The sequence below is a fragment of the Schistocerca gregaria genome, chromosome X (assembly GCF_023897955.1).
Source record: "Schistocerca gregaria isolate iqSchGreg1 chromosome X, iqSchGreg1.2, whole genome shotgun sequence".
In the NCBI taxonomy this organism is placed as follows: domain Eukaryota; kingdom Metazoa; phylum Arthropoda; class Insecta; order Orthoptera; family Acrididae; genus Schistocerca; species Schistocerca gregaria.
Genome location: NC_064931.1, coordinates 254,369,902 through 254,388,660, shown reverse-complemented (window position 1 = coordinate 254,388,660; position 18,759 = coordinate 254,369,902). Strand labels below are relative to the sequence as shown.

General features: G+C 36.3%; 1 protein-coding gene across 1 annotated transcript; it reads left to right on the top strand.

The window, feature by feature from the left end:
- Window positions 1-311: 311 nt before the first annotated feature.
- LOC126298470 (ceramide glucosyltransferase) lies at window positions 312-12,631 on the top strand. Its single transcript, XM_049989802.1, has 2 exons — window positions 312-1,904; window positions 5,639-12,631. Exons 1-2 carry the CDS (start codon window positions 1,068-1,070, stop codon window positions 6,020-6,022), a joined length of 1,221 nt encoding a protein of 406 aa, XP_049845759.1. The 5' UTR covers window positions 312-1,067; the 3' UTR covers window positions 6,023-12,631.
- Window positions 12,632-18,759: the final 6,128 nt, after the last annotated feature.

The window sequence follows — 18,759 nt, the reverse complement described above, 5'->3', positions numbered from 1 at the left end:
CAATTTATTTTTATTTAAACATCACTGTCAAATATCTATTTACGCAATAACTAGTTCTAATGTGTTTACTGTTGTAAGGACCTGCCACAACGTCAAGTTTTTATTATGCAACACAACAACACACTCATGCAAATGTTATTCATGCTGTTTTGACGTGAACGTTACCAACATACAGTCGTTGTACAGAAAGCATGTTCTACTTATGCTTAGAAGACTACAGCCTAAATTACGAGTTAATATTCACAATAGTTTGTAATGGCTCTAGCAAAGTACGCACAATTGTTGTTGCTGGCAACCTGTATTAAAATGTAACCAGTTGAAACGGAAATACGGTATGTGATCATTGGCAAGCCTACATACAAGTATGGCTTCCGATTACGATGTGTATCGTGTGACTTTCATGACTTTGATTCACAAGAAAGATAAGATTAGCGATGAAATAAGAGGGATGAGCATAAGTGTACTTACTGATAAGTTTGGCATGATTAACCGCTCAGTTGCTCACGATACATATTCGACGAACCATGTGCGAGTCGTTTTCGTCTGCTGTAACACTTGCGGAGTTATTTACGTTCACAATGACCTTAACATTTTGATTAAAGAAATTAATGTGATTGATGAGCGTCGTGCCTGCATCGGAAAAGCTCACTTCCTTCTTGTAACTTTAATAAGTTGTGTTAGGTTGCAATTAGCAATTCATCACGTGTGCCTAACCCTAAAACAGTGTAAAGAAAATGCAGGTATGAAATTAAGGATACCTGTCGTTTCTGATTTACGTCGTTCAGAATCTTGGAAGAAATGTGAATCACATGTGAAGAAAGTGATTTTTTGTCTATGCGTACACGATTTAATTGTGAAGCTGTACTTGTTATTTATGCTGAAAGAACTTGTTTTTATGTTGTACACGGTTTCCAAGTTGATGTCGTCTGCTGTGCCGCCTCATTCGATTGAAAGATAACTGGTCTTTAAAAGTGCACCAGGTGTATGAACGCTGTGCGTATCTGCATCGCCAAACAATACGGTATTTTGTTTTCTGTGTATTTATTGTGATACATTATTGTAACGCAATGACGTTTGCTACAGACCTAAGTAAAATGTCTCCAATGATCTATACATTGTATGGTTTTGCTATATTTTTCTTCGTGTTTTGGTGTGGAAAGTGGGGTGTGCATCTCATAGCAATTTTTTATGCAAAGTGGAGATTACACCAGAAACCAAATCAGTTGCCAAGTGAAACACCATATCCTGGAGTTTCAATTTTAAAACCATTAATGGGTGTGGACTTGCATTTATTCAGTAACTTGGAAACATTTTTCACCATGAATTACCCCCTTTATGAACTTTTATTTTGTGTTGAGGATGAAAGTGATCCTGCAGTGATGCTTGTTAATAAACTCATGGAAAAATATCCAAATGTGCAAGCAAGACTATTTACTGGTGGTTTTAACGTTGGTGTGAATCCGAAAATAAACAACATGCAGCCAGGTTTCAAGGAGGCTCAGTATGATCTCATACTCATATCGGACAGTGGTATTCGTATGAAAGAAGATACTCTGATGGACATGGTATCGTACATGAAAGATGATGTGGCAATAGTGCATCAGATGCCCTTTACGTGTGACAGGGAGGGATTTGCTGCCACTTTAGAGAAGATTTATTTTGGCACAGCACAGGCAAGAATTTATCTTGCAGCAGCTTTCTTGGGTGTGAACTGCCATACTGGTATGTCAACACTTATCAAAAAACCACTGATTGATGAAGTTGGTGGTCTGCAAGCATTTAGTTGCTACCTTGCTGAAGACTTCTTCCTTGCAAAATCTTTGCGGGAGCGTGGCTGGAGGATGTGTATCAGTAGTCAACCAGCATGGCAGAATTCTGGGCAATGTAACATCTCTACATTTCAGGTGAGTTTGAAACTAACCATTAACTAACAGAATCTAACTTTATGTGAAAATGTTGCAGAATTTTCACCCTTAGACCTTGATAGTATTTCAGAAAACTTACTAAACCTCATAGCGAACATTTTTCTTGTCTTTTCTTTTCATTTCATTTTACTCTCACATAGTCCAGTATTTTACTGAACAATGTGTATCATTAATTAAGAGACTGTACTCATATTTAGCGGGGTAGCAATTCAAATCATTGTTGTCTGGCCATCCAGATTCAAGTTCTCACTGATTTCCGTAAATCACTTAAGGCTACTGTTGGCCAGGTTCCTTCTGAAAGGGACAGAAATTTTTTTTATCCCATCCGTCACCAATCTCAAATGTCCCTTGTGTCTAGTGAACTCGTTGTGGCTCTTAAAACTCTAAAGTTCATTCCGTCCAGCTATTTCTAACTTCCAGCACATCGCTGTACATAATTTTTGACAGACCATTTTGTGTGCCTCTTTGCTTTTCCTGCAAAACCATCACCGTTGCATGGATCTCATTTCATTCCCTGTTTTTTCGCATTCTGTTTGGGATTTTCATTTCTCAAGTTCTGTCTAGACAGAAGTAGATTTCTTGCTTCTGTCTAGTCTGCCATCTTACATCATATATTTATCAGTGTTTTGTCTTGACCAACCAGTAGGTTTTGTGGTGATGTTCTCCCATCATTGTCATTCTTATTTTTAATGGATTTTATTGTTTATTGATTCAATTTTTGGTCTACAATCACGTTTCCATCATTGCTAATGTCATTTTCCTTCTACATATTTCTAGAACTGTTTTGTGAAACTGTAATTTTGTTGTGTGGCTCTGCTACGATTTCCCACAAATTCATAGCAGTTTTTTTACTTATCAGAGCATGCACTTATTTTCATTAAAATTTTGGATTTGTGGAGAATATGCTGGAACGAAGCAAAATTGTACTGTTCAGTCCCCCCACTCCACTGTCCCTGTGCATTTCATCACTCGTATACAAGTGGTTCACAAATAATAGCCCCATGTGTTTCAAGTGCAAATTTTCTTAGTTACAAAAACAAGCTATGTCCTTCCTCTTTTTGCAAGTAAAAGGTTAAAATGAACCTAAAATTACTTATTAGACAATACCCCCACCTCCCATCGATCTGAAATCTTGATGTAGTAACAGACTGACCTGTGGCACAGCCAGAGATCTAGGTTAGGTTGGAAGGTGACTGTTTGAGTTGGTGATGCCCACGAATGTGAAAGCAGAAAATTGATTGTGGCAACAAATTGACTGTTAATGAAGCCAAATGTTTACATCCACATCATACCGAAAACTGCAAGAAGAGTCCAGTACATAACTTTTACCAGAAAGATTTACAGATAGGTTCATCCTGGTGATTAGTTAAATGAAGGAACCATCATTGGATAATTTGAGAGCCCAATGAATGGAACTTCAGTTTATCAGGAAAATACAAAATGGTCACACTCAATAATGAACAATGATTCTTAGGCTAAATACCATAACTAACCACTGTGAATGATACTCCTATCACTATGGTATGTGTATTACAGGACACTGACATGTAGTAGTTCTAACCAAAAGCAGTTCAAAACTTCACATAGGAACTACAAAGATTCTAGTTGTCTCTTCTTGCATCTGACCAACAGAGCTAAAAGTTTTTTAATCAAATGTGTGAAACATTTCATTTGACAACTATAAAATTACATTGTATTGTTTTCGCTTGCCTGTAAAGAGAATTACCATAACAGAAAACATACAAAAGAATAATTTTTAAATTTTGGCTTATTTCTAATGACAAATGAGGGTATTAAATACTAATAAGATTTTTTTTGCGTGTTTGGGGGGGGGGGGGGGGGGGGGATGAGAATGGTTGCTTACAAATTCCAACTGAGGAGATAAGCCAGTGCAGTATACAAGTAAATTTTAAAGTATACCTAGACAATGGTGCTGAGTATGGAATTAAATGTTAAGTATTCTTCATATTTTGGGGAAGACCTTCTTTACTAGTTTTGCCTACATAGGTAATTCAGTGTACAAGAATTACACTGACTGCTTAATAGAGAAAACTGAAATTATGTTCAAAAAATTATCCATCACATGTATCATAATATAAATAGTAATAATGATATTTACCTTTTCTATTTTTGGACTGTACTGTATTTACTATGATGAATGATTCTCTTTTCTTTTTTCATATGAGAATAGGCCTATCAATTTTCTTCTTACACTATATTTGCAATGAAAGTTATTGGAAGTAATAATTTGGCAGAAAGTTGTTGCTGGCTTGTTGAATGTGTAATTTTTAGTTTAGGCTAGTTGTGAAATGTAAGAGGGATAAAGTGATTATTCCCTTGCATAATTACAACATTTTTTTTGTATTATTCCTCAGTCTGTAATTACTTCTGACAGTTTTCTTAAAATGTGGCATTCAGAAATACACTTGTGATTCTGATAGTGATCAAAACATGTCAGAAGTAGTAGTTGCTTATCCACTGTCTTGGAATTTTGGTTCAATATTTTAAACTAACTCCAATCCATGAATGAAGTCTTGAATGTAAGGTTTTCATTTCAGTCCGTGCTCATATTCATGTGTAAAATAAGTATCAGTTCATAAGAATTGCAAAGGGGGAAGGGGAGAGTGTCGGCAGGGTAGGTGCAAAGACAGTCAGTACTTCTTTCGTACAATCTGCATGCGTACTCAGTGTGTTTTGTATATGGATATCTAGTGCCCCTATTATTGGACATGCATCGTCTTTCATGGACATACATCTTGTATGCTTCTATATATTCCTGTTATTCTCCCTCCACCTGTCCCATTTTGTAACTCAAGTCATTGCACAGTTTAATACACCTCGAAATTCTGCTGTACACTGAGGATCTCTGAAATTTTAGTAGTCTGTCGTGCACTCTACAGTGACATTTTCTTTTTCTTCTAAGCTCCCCATCTACTTTGTTGAGCATATTGTTATGTTGGCCATAATAACTGCCACTGATTGTGCCAAAAATACAGACATGTGACTGTTCAAATGGCTCTGAGCACTATGGGACTTGAATTCTGAGGTCATCAGTCCCCTAGAACTTAAACCTAACTGACCTAAGGACATCACACACATCTAAGCCCAAGGCAGGATTCGAACCTGCGACCGTAGCAGTCACGCGTTTCCAGACTGTAGCGCCTAGAACTGCTCGGCCACCCCGGTCAGCACATGTGACTGTATCAAAATGTGAGATAGACAAGTATCCATTAAGCTTATTCTTCCAGAGAAAACGTGTTCCTTCTTCAAACCCTGTTAATGAACTGCAGTCTAGTGCTTTCCATCCCCACTGTTTTGTTCAACCAATTGTTACATCTTGCACAAGAGGGTAGTCATTTAATTATGTAGGTGTAATGAACAAGAAATGATATTCTCTATTAAAGTTTTCCTAGCATTATCATTTTTTTATGATAGATCCATTTTGCGTAACCTTTTTTGTGTTTTTGACATGTCTCCATGTTATTTCCCTATGTTGAAACACATGCTTACTGTGGTTGGTGCATATTTCTGCTGAAAATATTCCTGTTAAAATTTGAATGTTTGGTGATACTACTGTTTCAACGTAGTTAACATTTTTCTTGTGTTGGAATAAAATAATCTTATGTAACCAAATAATTTTTTTTTTGTTTGTTTCTCATCATTTGAGGAAAGTGGGCTTGGTGTGTGATTATCTGTCATTTTAAATTTTACAGGCTCGGTTAACACGTTGGGCAAAGCTGAGGACTGCAATGGTTCCACACACAATTTTCTTGGAACCTATGTCAGAATGCATGTTGCTGGGAGGCTGTGCAGCTTGGGCAGTCTCCTTCCTGTTTGACTGGGACCCAATTGTCTTTTATCTAGTGCACATACTTGTGTGGTTTCTTCTTGACTGGCTGTTACTGACAATTGTGCAGAATAGTTCTCTACCTTTCAATAAATTTGACTTTGTTGTGGGTTGGCTGTTTCGTGAGCTATCTTCCCCATATATATTTCTACAAGCTTTGTGGGATCCAGCCATAAGATGGCGAGGGCGAACTTTCAAATTACGGTGGGGAGGAATAGCAGAAGAGCTCAAGCCTAAAGTGAAAGTTTGAAACTATACTCGGTGGCATTTTGTGTGTTCCTCGTGTTTTTAATAGACCAACAAATTATGCTCAACAGAAAGTAATATATATTTCATGTCTTCAGTGTAAACTGTTAACATGAATGAACTGTTCTGCTACATGCATTTGTCAATTTCTTTTGAAGCTGAAATTTTTACAAGTCACTTTTGTTTAAAACTGTATTTATGTATAAAAAAAGTGGCTGCAGCTGTAGCATACAAAATGTGTCAGTGGTGCGTTATGTAAAATATGTATACTGGTGTTACATATGTCGTACAAAGATTATATGAAGTCATTAAGACCATGCTTAGCCCATGGAAAGAAAACGGCATTTGACCACATACTGTTTAAATTGAAATTGTGTTGAGATTTCCCACAAGAATTGGAATTTTGACCCGTTTAAATGTGTTTATGTGTCCTGCACAGTTGATTTCACAAAGAAAGAATTTTAATCTAAAATGAACAGCAAAATTTAAACAACAGAAATTGTTCCATTACCTCTAGGTGCTATTTTTACATCTTTTAAGTTTCAGTTAAATGAAGTCATAATATTCTGTACTTAATAGCGAGGAAAGCTTATTGAAGGTGATGGACTTTTTGTGTTCATTGTTTAATATTTGTAGGTTAATGTCGTCTTAAATAGCTTTAAATCCCTCTAGTATTCTCTTCATATAATCTTTGTTTGTATGATACTGACTGTATCATATTTTGTGTGTGTCTGTGTCAGATTTCAGCACTGAACTGAATACATTTGGAGAGGAAAAAGTTCAAATTAGTTGTTGCGATGATGGTGCTATAAGAGTCACCTTTACAAATTGTTTTGTTGTTCATAGAAACCTTTTGTCAGTATTCCTGTACAACATGTTTCATTTTCTCCATTGCTATTCTCTTATTGGCTTATTTTTTGTGTTGTAGTTGAAGCTTAAAACTTTCCATCATACATATGAAACTTGCAACAGATTGTATAGGTTAAATGGAAGCTGTTATTGAACATAGTACTGTCCATGAATTTTTAGTTTGGAAAGTAATTCACTCATCTTGCCTTATCACAGTCATTATTGTATACTTCGTTAATGATTTTATTATTTTTGTTTTACACAATTTACTAGGTATTAGCTTTGATCAGGTAACATACATGACGAAGACTTCATTCTCTTAATAGTGCATCATGTCCTGGTACACATCTACTGGAAAGAATGCTACGCTAGTAGTTTCTTGTTGAGTAGAGCATCTCACTTCATGTTCAGTGGAATGTATCAGACTTAAAGGTATTTTATAACATATTTCATGGACATTCTTTAAACATACTGATACATAGTTGAAAATGTGTACCTCATTATGCTGTAAATGTTGAAGAAATTCTTTCATGTTGATGGAAGTTGGTAAAGAATCTCAAACAGTTACCACGGTGGTACTTCATTTCGCATGACAACTGCAGTTATTGTGAATTTTCATTTTGAGACCAAAGTATCTCATTAGCCTATATGTGGCTTTAGCTCTTTCAACATTCTCATTTTTCATTCAAAATGTATCTTCATTTGTTGTTGTCCTTTCTTTCATTCTGGTTTTTGTCAAGTTTTTTGTATTTAGTTTCAGAAAAATGTTCAGATATCAGTTACTTAATTATGAATCAGTGCTTCATTTGTGTTATCAAAATGTTGGTAGCACTGATTCATTGTGCACTTTTACTTATCTGTTAATGCATTTTAATAATGAAGAGATATTTCTGAAGTATTGGAACCTTGAATAATTTGACATGTAATGGGTTGTGTAGTAATGTGCAATATATTTAACATTTAACCATAGTTAATTTTATTAGCTGTGAGTTGTATGTATTGCATATAGAACTGGTAAAGAATGACATAATTTATCTTTGTTGCATGTGTCTAGTATATATTCAAATGTACTTAAGTATTCAATTTAGAATTTAGCTCCTGTTTACAGTGAACTTTCAAAAAAGAAATTACACTGGCAGTTTCCATGTTTTGTGTACAAACATGTTTAAAATTTGTGCCTGGTTTGAGGGAATATGCTTCCATAGAAAAGAATGGGTTCTGAGAAACCTCTATTAGTCCAGTTTCATCACAGCAGTGTTCATGCCATTAGACTTTTCAGTACAGTACATTTACAGCTTAATGTATTCAGATAACAGCATCATGGAGGAATGATTATGTAAGAAAATTTTAGTGGCAATTAGTGGTTTAAGTATTTACAGTCCGTAATGAATTTTATAGAGTCCACAGTTTATAATAATTTTAATTGTAATTATTCTTGTTATTACTGTTGCTGTTATTGTTACTGATCTAATGCTGTAACAGTCAGAAATAACAATGATGTAAAGACTTTCTCATAGACGGACTTATGTCCGCAATCCATTAGTTGAATAAACCTGTGTCATGTGATCATGTGAATGGGCTTAGAGGTCTTGGAAATGCGCTAAATGTTACATTAACTGAGATTTCTCTCTCTCTCTCTCTCTCTCTCTCTCTCTCTCTCTCTCTCTCTCTCTCTGTATCTCACTTCACTTTCTTGGTTTTTGCACACACACACACACACACACACGAGTGAGTGGTCACTTAATCATACCAACCCTTTTTTACTCTCGAGAGCCACAGAAGAGTCTGATTTACGTTTATAGCTTTAAGTAAAAGCATTTATTCTATCTGTGGTACGAAGCATGGTTTCTTGAGCTTGTCATGACAACTGTAATTAGCAATACTGGACGTATCAGGAGAATATTACCGGTTGAATACTATAATAGAGAAAGGCATTAGGTCTAGGCAAACACTGGTAAAGAAAGTTCCAGTAGCATGTTCTCAGAGTATTTGATTATAGTACTTCATTTGCCTTGGTGTTCAAAAAAAGTATTTAGTTGTTGGCCACAGGTAATGTCATATTTGTCCAAGCTTTTTCTTTCTTTCTTTCTTCTGTTTTTCTGTCTTGGGAGGTCAAAGACTTTTCTATATAGAACATGAGCAATTTATCTGCCCAGTAATGCAATCTGTTTTAACTGTCATTTGTGAATCATTCAATGGTGTTATGTCTGTGAAATGTGTAGAACATTTTGGGTAAACTCAGGCATATGTTTTAGGTTTTATTTATTGATTTGCTTTGGTGGATAAAGCAATGTAGCTACGTTGTTTTATCATAATTGAGACTCCAGGTGTCATTTGCGTACTAACTAGAAAGTTGCATTTTCTGAACAGTGTTGGAGAAGTCGTATGGAGCAACCTGTGCTATCCATTTTTTGAGGGCACTGTACACAGATCCCTTTTGTCATTTAAATGTTAAGCTAGCCCAATTCATATTCAGTGCTCACCAGTTTTTACATGCTGGGTCATTGCATGTTTTAAAAGTGAAATGACCACATTAGACAGAAGGCATGATACTTAGTTAACACAATCATTACAGTGAAAAAACTGTTTGGTTGGAGCTGCAACACTTAAGAAAGGAACAATAAGCTGTGGTTCTCAAGCAGATTGATACTTTGCCAAAGTCTTGGTTCAGCTTAAGGCAGCACTCTCAGCTCTGCAGTACCATCTGTTAATCTCACAAATGGTACAGTTGTGCTTAGGGCTGTTCTTAGTTGCTTACATTTCGCGAACAAAGTGGATACATCATGACCTCTGAACCTAATGAACTTACTAAAAATTTACCCCACATACCTCTATTTGCTCTGCCTGTTACCAAGTAAAAATGTGTTTCGGCAACTCATGCATTCATTAATTGTGCTCGCAATATGGATGTACAAAAATAAAAGTTACTAATTTAGCAATATTTTGCAGAGAATGTAAACTTTGTTGCAATAATTGTTCTAAACAACTCCAGAAGTTTGTCATGAACAAAAGTTAAAGTAACAGTTTAGACTGACCACATAGCAACACTATGAAGTATTATCTGTCAATCTGTAAACTCTGACACCAATACATATTAACTTAAAAAACATTATTTAATGTTGATTGAACTGTGTGGTCACTGTCCAGCACTTAGACATTTTATAGAATGAGATAAAATTCCATCCCTAGTGTCATGTGATAGTCCGAACTCAGTGTTGTGTGTGCCCTTGAGAGATGCATTTCAGTGACTGTCCTAGGAATCCTAAAGGAATATCATGTATAGCAACTGTTGGTATCACCTGAAGAGGTACAGTGACCACTGTAATGAATATTTACCTGAAGCAACCACAGGTCACGTGTAGCTCAATTCTCAATTACTTGTGTCTCCTGTGAGACGTGAGTGTTGGCAACTCGTTGAGTTTAAAAGCACCACTTGGTACCACAGTTACACACTTTCATGAACATGGTCAGATGTGGTTGACTGTGATGTTGAGTGCTGCATTCAATCACCCAGTGTGTTGCTACCAGGACAATGTTTGTTTCGTGATGCTCTTGTGTAACAGGCGAAACTGGTAGTAGTGAATAAAATTGTACCTGACCAGTGGCTGTTTTATCTGAATATTGAAAGTGTATCTTAAATGGATTTGTTATGAAGGAAATGTACCATCTTTAATGGCAGAATATCTGTTTTGGATGTGTGTGACAGGAAAGAAATGTAAATTATGTGCAGTTTGAAATGGTAATTGGTTCTGAATGAGCAAATTTCAGCTTTGTTTTAAAGCATTTTATCATTCCCTTGCCAATGAAGCTTTTTAAAGTATGAAGTTTTTAAACGTTCATCTAGGTCAATATAAACTTGTATGCCAATTACCAATTCCAGTTTGTCTTACGGGTTTATTTTATTTGAGAAACTACTGTGACAGTGAAAGAAAGTAGATGTAGAGGCACCTGCAAGAGTTGCTTTGTGTGAGAAATTTATTAGTTATGTTATTATGCTATGCGGAAAATTATGAAATTGTTATACTTAACAAATTGATCATAGTTAAAACTGTCATCAGTACAAGAAATCTGAAAGAAACTTCACCATTTATAAACTGATGTATCTGCACTAGAAGCTAGAAGAAAACTGGGCTAATTGTCCTAAGTGGAAATATGAGCAATGTGAATAAGTTGGGTAGCATTGTATGAGAACATTTATTATCAAGTCCATTTTTCAACACACTTGGCCCTTGGGTCATGGTGTTGTGTGAAACATCCTCTTCATTACCGTCTTGGGTTTCTTCCTTTTGACATTGACCCTGAAGAACTGTTTCTGAAGCCTGGGTATCTTACCTTTTTATGTTACCTGCTTTACAGTGCCTTTTTCACTGGGTACTGTTATATACATGTAATTTGCCTAATCTTTCATTTTTGGGATTGTGTTTAAACCAAATTCCTGAGACCTTCTTGTAAAGTGCTCCTTCGCTAGAAAGTATTTTTCTTGGACTGAAAAAGTCTACACCTTACCTTATCAGTAATGTAATGGCATTCTAATACCTAAAACATTTAATATTTTTTCAGTGGCACCCACTTCTACATTTCTTCAAGATATATTGTATATTTCATTGAAATGCATATGGATGAATCTTCTTCCAAATATATTATGGCATGATCACAACACCTATTTTGTAATGTGTGCTGATAAACATGAAAATACCACTATTAGTCATGCCAAAAAACATGGCCTTTGAAAAATGTTGTTAGTTATTGTGAATGTTTCAGCTTGCAGTCACAGAAATGAAAAAGATGGGTAACTGACCACAAGTGCCTGTTTTTGGCTATTCACGGGGAGTTACGACAAGGGTTTTATGTGTTCTTTGTCTGTACATTGAGGAGGGCATTGTGTACTTTCTCATAATTTGTATGGGTGATTATGTACATAGTATTCGTTAAAAGATAATGCTGCACAGTTAATAGAAACCAGTTATTTCCATAGTGCATGAATGACTTCCATTTTTGATAGTTTCAGTTTTAATTTCAAACGGAAAAAACATTAGTATTACAATATGTGTTGTAATCTTTCCAAATGTGATCTCTGTACATAACTTTAAAAGGCACTTAAAAGTGAAGGAGCGGATGGTGTCTGTGTGAATGCAGGATGTTCCCACTTAATGTGAAGATGGAATTATTTCATAGTCTGGTAATTGACACATGGTCACCCTATATTTAACAGTGTTCAGGAGAGTTTTTGACAATTTTATTCAGGAGAATAATGCTTATTTACAGTATGAACAATTCCGTTTTGTTACATGAAGTTGTGGTGGTCATTTTACATCGAAAGTGTGTTCTGAGCTGCAAAATAATATTTTTATGTAGTGTGTTCGAACAGTATGCTGTAGTTAATTGTTAGAAGGTGACTGGAAACGCATTAATTATAAACAATCTGTGCCACCCTTTTCTCTGCATTTGGCACAGATTCCTACATGTACAGTATCAGCAACGGTCACTGCCTTTTAAATATAGCAATGTAATGTTCTCTTTCTTCATATCTGGAGACATTATTTTCGATAATTTTGCTGTAGCAAGTAAATCTCTCCAGTAGAGTGAGAAAACCTTCTTTACAGTTTGTTGTAGATGAAGATCGCGAGCTTTGGCTGTGAAAAAAATGGACTATCACTGTATCCCTTGTTTTCAAGTTGATGATTGTTTTGAGAATTGAATAATTCTTAATGTGCATTAATATTTTAATGAAGGAAATCTTTCACTCAGCATTTGGGGGGGGGGGCATACTTAAATTAACTTTTGAGGTAACTTAAAATTATATGCTGGACAAATAAACTAAACCACAATTTAATCTCTGATGAGAGATAAGGGAGATGCTTTCCAGTATTAGGAAAACTGAAAGAAAGGTATTCGCCTACTGACACTTTCAGCTGGCCTGCAGATGAGCTTTGCATTCTAAAGGCAAAAACTGATATTTTACTCACAGCATGGCACCTAGTTACGATGTCAGGAAAGTTCACACTTGTTTCAGCTCTCTTTTGAAACTACAGCATACATTCAAGGGAAATTTTGGCTACTTTGGTTTCATTTTATTTATTACATTGGCATCATGACTGTATAGAATTATTCTCTCTTCCTTTCCTCCACAGAATCTGTATAATTCTAGTCTGAGAGTTCAGGTGTAAAACAAATAATTCAGTTGGGAAGAGAACACTATCATTTATAGATATAGTGAACATTTACAGAGCACTGCTTATTGTTTTGTTGTTTGAACTAGAGCTCAGAGTTTCAGCCCTATACTACTTTCTAATAGCTGGTATCACACATGTAATGATTCTTTCTAAATTGTGACAGTTTCAGTCGTTGGTAAACTTGCTATGAATCATTGACTGTGCATGTTCACTTCTATTATCCACTTTGCATTGGACTTACTGTTTAGCATTTCATGACATGAATATTCATAATTTATTTTGTTTTGTTTCATTGTTGTTATTTGTAATAGCAGAGTAACAGTGTGAATACCTGTATTGATATTTTTTTAGGTAAATTGCTGTTGTTTAGCTTTTATTTTATGCTACAGCAAAATGGGAGAAAACCCATTTAAATCTGCTGTAAGTCTTCGTAAAGAACCAAGTGAACATTATCTTAAATTTCCCATGAATAATCAACAGAAGCTGGAAATAGATTGTTATAGTAACATGTAAAATACACATTACTTTTGTATATTTGATTATACTTACGACATTTGCATGTCAAGCTTTTTCCTGTCTCCCTCACATTTCTTACACTTTATCTACTGTTTCCACTGTGAATTCCATAGCTCAGTTTTACAGCAAGAAACAGCTGTACAGATATAGTATTATTCGATTTCTGTGATATGTATTTGTAAACATAAGACTGTTTTAACAATATCTGTGAAGGCAGCATATTTTTCTTATGCAATAATAATATAAGCAATTTGAGCGATAACTTTTAATGCCTCACATGTTGTGAAGGTGCAGTCATTTGTCTTTTGCAGTGCTTATTATTGACAGTTTTATGTTTTTTGGTTAATTATGTTTGTAGTTTTATGGAGTGAAGTTAAGAATTACATATATTTTATTTTTTTGTTTGTTTAAGTAGTACTGTTTTTGTAGAATCTTTTGATGTAACTGTAGAAGTAATATATTGACATGAAATTTTTTACATTAAAGCTCCATTCACGTAAAACAGTTGTTGTTTCTGAAGTGTAAAAAATTTCCATATTTCCTTTTTCCCACCTTCAGTATTTCACAATTACTCATTAGGTTAACAATATCCCGAAGTATACGCCACGATTTTCCAGTCACCTTGTCCCCCCCCCCCCCCCCCCCCTCCATGGTGCCATTACTGTTCAGTATGCCCAAACTAGCTGGAGAAATGGTAATTTTCTTTATTCTCATTGTGGAAAGCTTTCAGTAAAGTACCGCATGAGTACTTGTTTTTGTTTGAGTAATACTGGAACTTTACTTATCATGTAGTGCAAGTAATTGTAATTGGGAGTAAATTGTTTTTGAAGTAAAAGTTACTAGTAATGTAGTATTTTTGTCTGTTATAAAAACTGATATCAACTTATTGTGTGATCCTAATTCGCCATATGCATTATCACAATTACATAGTTTTCATTCCCATCTTCACATGTCATTTTGTTAAGCAGTTTGTTACTAATGACAGTATTACAATAGATATTGAACTTTTTTTGGGTAAGCACAACATAAAGATATCCCAAGTGCCTGCTGTTACTGTTTGAGTCATATTTAATTTTTAAGTTGAATGGTACTGTATTTCAACTTTTGTTGTCGTAGACTCTTGTTTCGAGAGTGTTGCTTAAAACAAGATGAGATAAGATAATGGACTCCTCTCGAAAAGATATGAGATTGGCTAAGGTATGGCATGGCAGTGTGTCCCTTTGGAAAGCAATCTGAAAAGTTCTTGTGTAACTGATTTAATGGGGTATTCAGTTATGTAGTAGTTGCGCTTTGAAGCCAACAATGGACCTATTAATGAGTCACTTCAGTGCATCACACAAAATATTTGTTATAAAGAAATGGTGCACTTTTTGCTTTCTTTTATTAAACACAGTTGTAAACAGCTGAGAATTAACATACCCCTACAAATGAAATCACATGTTGCCCATGTGTAAAGTCAGTTTTAAATGCACGTATTTTCTTAAAGAGGTTTCTGTTGTGATGCTATGAGAATCTATCCGTTCCTAGTTATATCTGTTTCTAGTTACGTTGCCTTAATTTTCTGGTCAAAAAATGTAATGGCATGCATTAAACATTAATTTTTCTTTTTAAAAATTGATAAGCTGTTCTGGAGAACTTTTACTGCGAGAGTTGGTACTTCATGAAAGAAGTTAGTGATGCTTTTCATTTCAGGAAATTTCCTTCAAAATCTTTGCTTACTGCTAGAGTTCTCTGTCAGTAATATTGGTCTGGAGTGAAGGCAATTCCTGAGTGCTCCAGCTCACTCATAATCTTTACTCCCTCCCACTACACACACACACACACACACACACACACACACACACACACACACACACTTGCATACATGTACATGTCTTTTTCTTTTGCTCAAATTTGAGAGAGATTGTGACAAGAGGTCCACTTACTGCATCCACAGTTATGTAAGTGCCTCTGAAAATAAATGGAAATAAATCTTTAATGATGGTCAGAAGTATTTTACTCAATTTCTCTCAAAGGAACAAGCAAGTCTTTGAGAGATACCGAACCTTTATTTGTTTTCTAGTACAGGTCCCAATGCTTTTGCAGTGCTCATAACTGAGGTTTTAAAATAATGATAATTCCATTGAAATGCTGGAATGCCTTCCAGAAGACAGCCACAGCAATTCTTTCTGTCATTTCCATTTTATTCAAGTCACTACCTTGCCTTGAATAATCTTGTTTACTATATGGTATTAAACTCTTTAACTTAACGTACGTTCATCACCATCACTCATACTACACAACTGCATTATCAGTCAGGCATAAGCTTAAAATATTTTCCACTAATTGGACTGTTTCATGTTCTATGGGTCATTTGTGCAATAAATCACAATGATGTGGAACAAGTCAGTTTACATTCACATTACACTTTTGTGTGTCGTATCGCTACATACTGACCATTTAAAAGTGTTTTTGCCATGTAAGTTACAAATTGCTACCCATTGCATTTTACACATGATAATAGAAACTCTTCTGTGGTATGTGAGGAGCTGTCAAGGAGGAGCTGTCTGTTCATTTTCAAATTTTACTTTTCTGTCAGGCAGTTTCTATAACTGGGTAAGTGAACAAATATTTTGGTTGAAGCATTGTGCTGCACATTTTGTGGCAAAGTCAATTGTAATGTGGAGTAGTAAACATAATTTTTTTCTGGTATTTTATGTACATCATCTAAGATGAGGGCATTGTCAGGAGTGCATCAGGACCACACTTCTTCTCTGTATACATAAATTATCTGATAGAGTGGGTGGGCAGCAATTTATGGCTACTTGCTGGTGATGCTGTGCTGTGTGGGAAGTCATCGTTGAGTGGCTGTAGAACTATGTGAGGTGACTCGGACAAAATTTCTAGTTGGTATGATGAATATCAACTTGCTCTAAGTTTAGAAAAATATAACTTAATGTGCATTAATAGGAAAATAAATATTGTGACTTTTGAATACAGCATTGGTATGATGCTGTTTGACAGTATAAGTGGTTAAAAATATAGGCGTAATTTTGCAAAGCAACATGAAATGGAATGAGCACATCCATAGATGGAGATGGTGTGTATTATACTAGTGTGACCCATTCTTGCTGCTGGATTTGTTACTGGTAATTGTGATCAGCATGCAAGTATTAAACAGGTGCTTTGTGAACTAAAATGGGTATTCCTGGAGGGAAGACTGCAGTGTGTTGTAGCAAGCCAAGATTTACTTCTGGCGAAGGTAGAGCAGATACTAGAAAATATGCAAAATATTACATCACTGTATTCAAATTCAACATTATAGAATAATTAACTTGGAAATAACTCAAGTCCACAGGAATGTTACCATGTATTTGTTACCGTCGGTGAATATTGTGTGTTATGAATTGCTACAATACTGGTTGTATATTATCTCAATATACAATTGATTATAAAGTTTGATTCACATTTCTGGCTAATAGTTCTGTCAGTTTGCAGGTGGATCTAAGACAATGCTGTAGTCCTAGATGATGATTACAAAGTAGGGTGAGTGGCTCTGCATTCTGACATAAGCAAGCTTCTTGCAGTGGCACCATTTGGAAACACTTGTGAGCATATTTACGTCAGCATCTATCATGTGTTGCTGGGTCTGGTCGTAACCAGTTTTAGCTTGTGGTGCTGTCATGAGGTACCAGCTGTACCATGGGATGTTTCTTCGAATGACACCACATGCCTTCCCTCCAAACCTCTGTACTGTTATCACGTGATGAGGGTGTGGGTGAGACCCCAGTGTGGAGATAGATGACGAGACTGGGACTGTAATGACAGCTTATGGCAGTTCCCTGTCCACGCCCCAGTGTCCACCTTGCAAGTGGCGGTAACACCAGCAGAAAAACCAGCCCCAGGATGCCTGCCTGCTCTAGGGACATAGTCGCTGTGGTCTGGTTGACTGCAAGTGGAACTCTAGGGCATTGTGACGGCTGTCCGGGTTCAATGCCTTCTCAGACATCAGCTCAGGATGCAGGACTTTTGATGATGGTGGTGGCAGTTTAGCACCCTCTAGACAGCAACTACCACACTATTGGCTTGTTGGGTCTGTGGTCAAAAATTCTGTGGGAAATCACTGACATAAGAGCGCTGCAGCTAGTTCTGGTGATGCTGATGCAGGCCAAAGGAATCTTGAATTACGTTAAATGAATGATCCAATACCTGTGTGATGACAACATGCTGTCAGTGCTGTTTCTTACCAAAACTTGAAAGAAAACTTTATCCTGCTGCTGAAACTTTGCCTGACCCAGCAAAACGAAGTGCTTCCATAGCTACCACAGAAGATGCAAAAGGGTACAGCAATGACGACAGTGTAATAATTTTACAGGCGACTTCCTGTCACGTTGCAACGAGTCGTAGGAGGAAAGAAAAATCTGTAAGGCTTCTTCCTGTGTGTGGGGAGAATGAGTTTCTCCATGTGACTTTTGAATGTTTGACTGAACCGTTCTTGATCACTGTTAGGCTGTGAGTCAAAAGAAGCAGTAGTTACATGGTGTATGCTGCTGGCAGCATAAAACTGTTGAAAACTGACTGGCGTGAAATGTGGTCTGTTGTTCAAGACAAAGCCCTCGGGGAGACCTTCGAGACAAAAAATAGAAGACAAAGCCGATTTAGTACTAGCAGCAGTGATGGTAGATGGCATGGAGACTACTAAAGGAAAGTTACTGTATGCATCTACCACCAATAATCATTGTGTTCCATAATGGATCCACAAAACGTGTACGCGTGATCCGGATGGACGTAGCCTCTGAAAAGAATTTGGGCTCCTATGCCCTGCCAAGTACAATGACGTCGAGCGAACTGCTGTGTGTGAACTACGCCACCATGACCTTGGTGTGACAATGACAAAACTTAATAGCTGGAGCGGGTGAGGAATCGCAACCTATGCATCATCATTCTTTGTATGCAACAGAAGGGCACTTGACCCCGCGAGTGACGATGAGAAAAGAGCAACACGCCACTGGGTGGGGAATTTATTTCAAACTTCATGACCAACCATGGTGCACATATTGCAAAACTATCCAGAGAGCTGGGCCAGAAGGGGTTGCTCCAGCGACCCGCCAAAAATCAAGAGGAAAATTTTGAAGAATTTCAAAATCTTGAGTATTGTTTTGGTAACGTGATTCCTCAGACGAATCAAACACTGTGTAGGTACCGAGTGATAACAGAGACGACT

What these genes read in the sequence shown, in the direction of transcription:
- LOC126298470 (XM_049989802.1), top strand. Translation starts at nt 1,068, where the DNA reads ATGACGTTTGCTACAGACCTAAGTAAAATGTCTCCAATGATCTATACA. An exon ending in GTAACATCTCTACATTTCAG is followed by an intron (nt 1,905 to 5,638) that starts GTGAGTTTGAAA and finishes TAAATTTTACAG; the next exon opens with GCTCGGTTAACACGTTGGGC.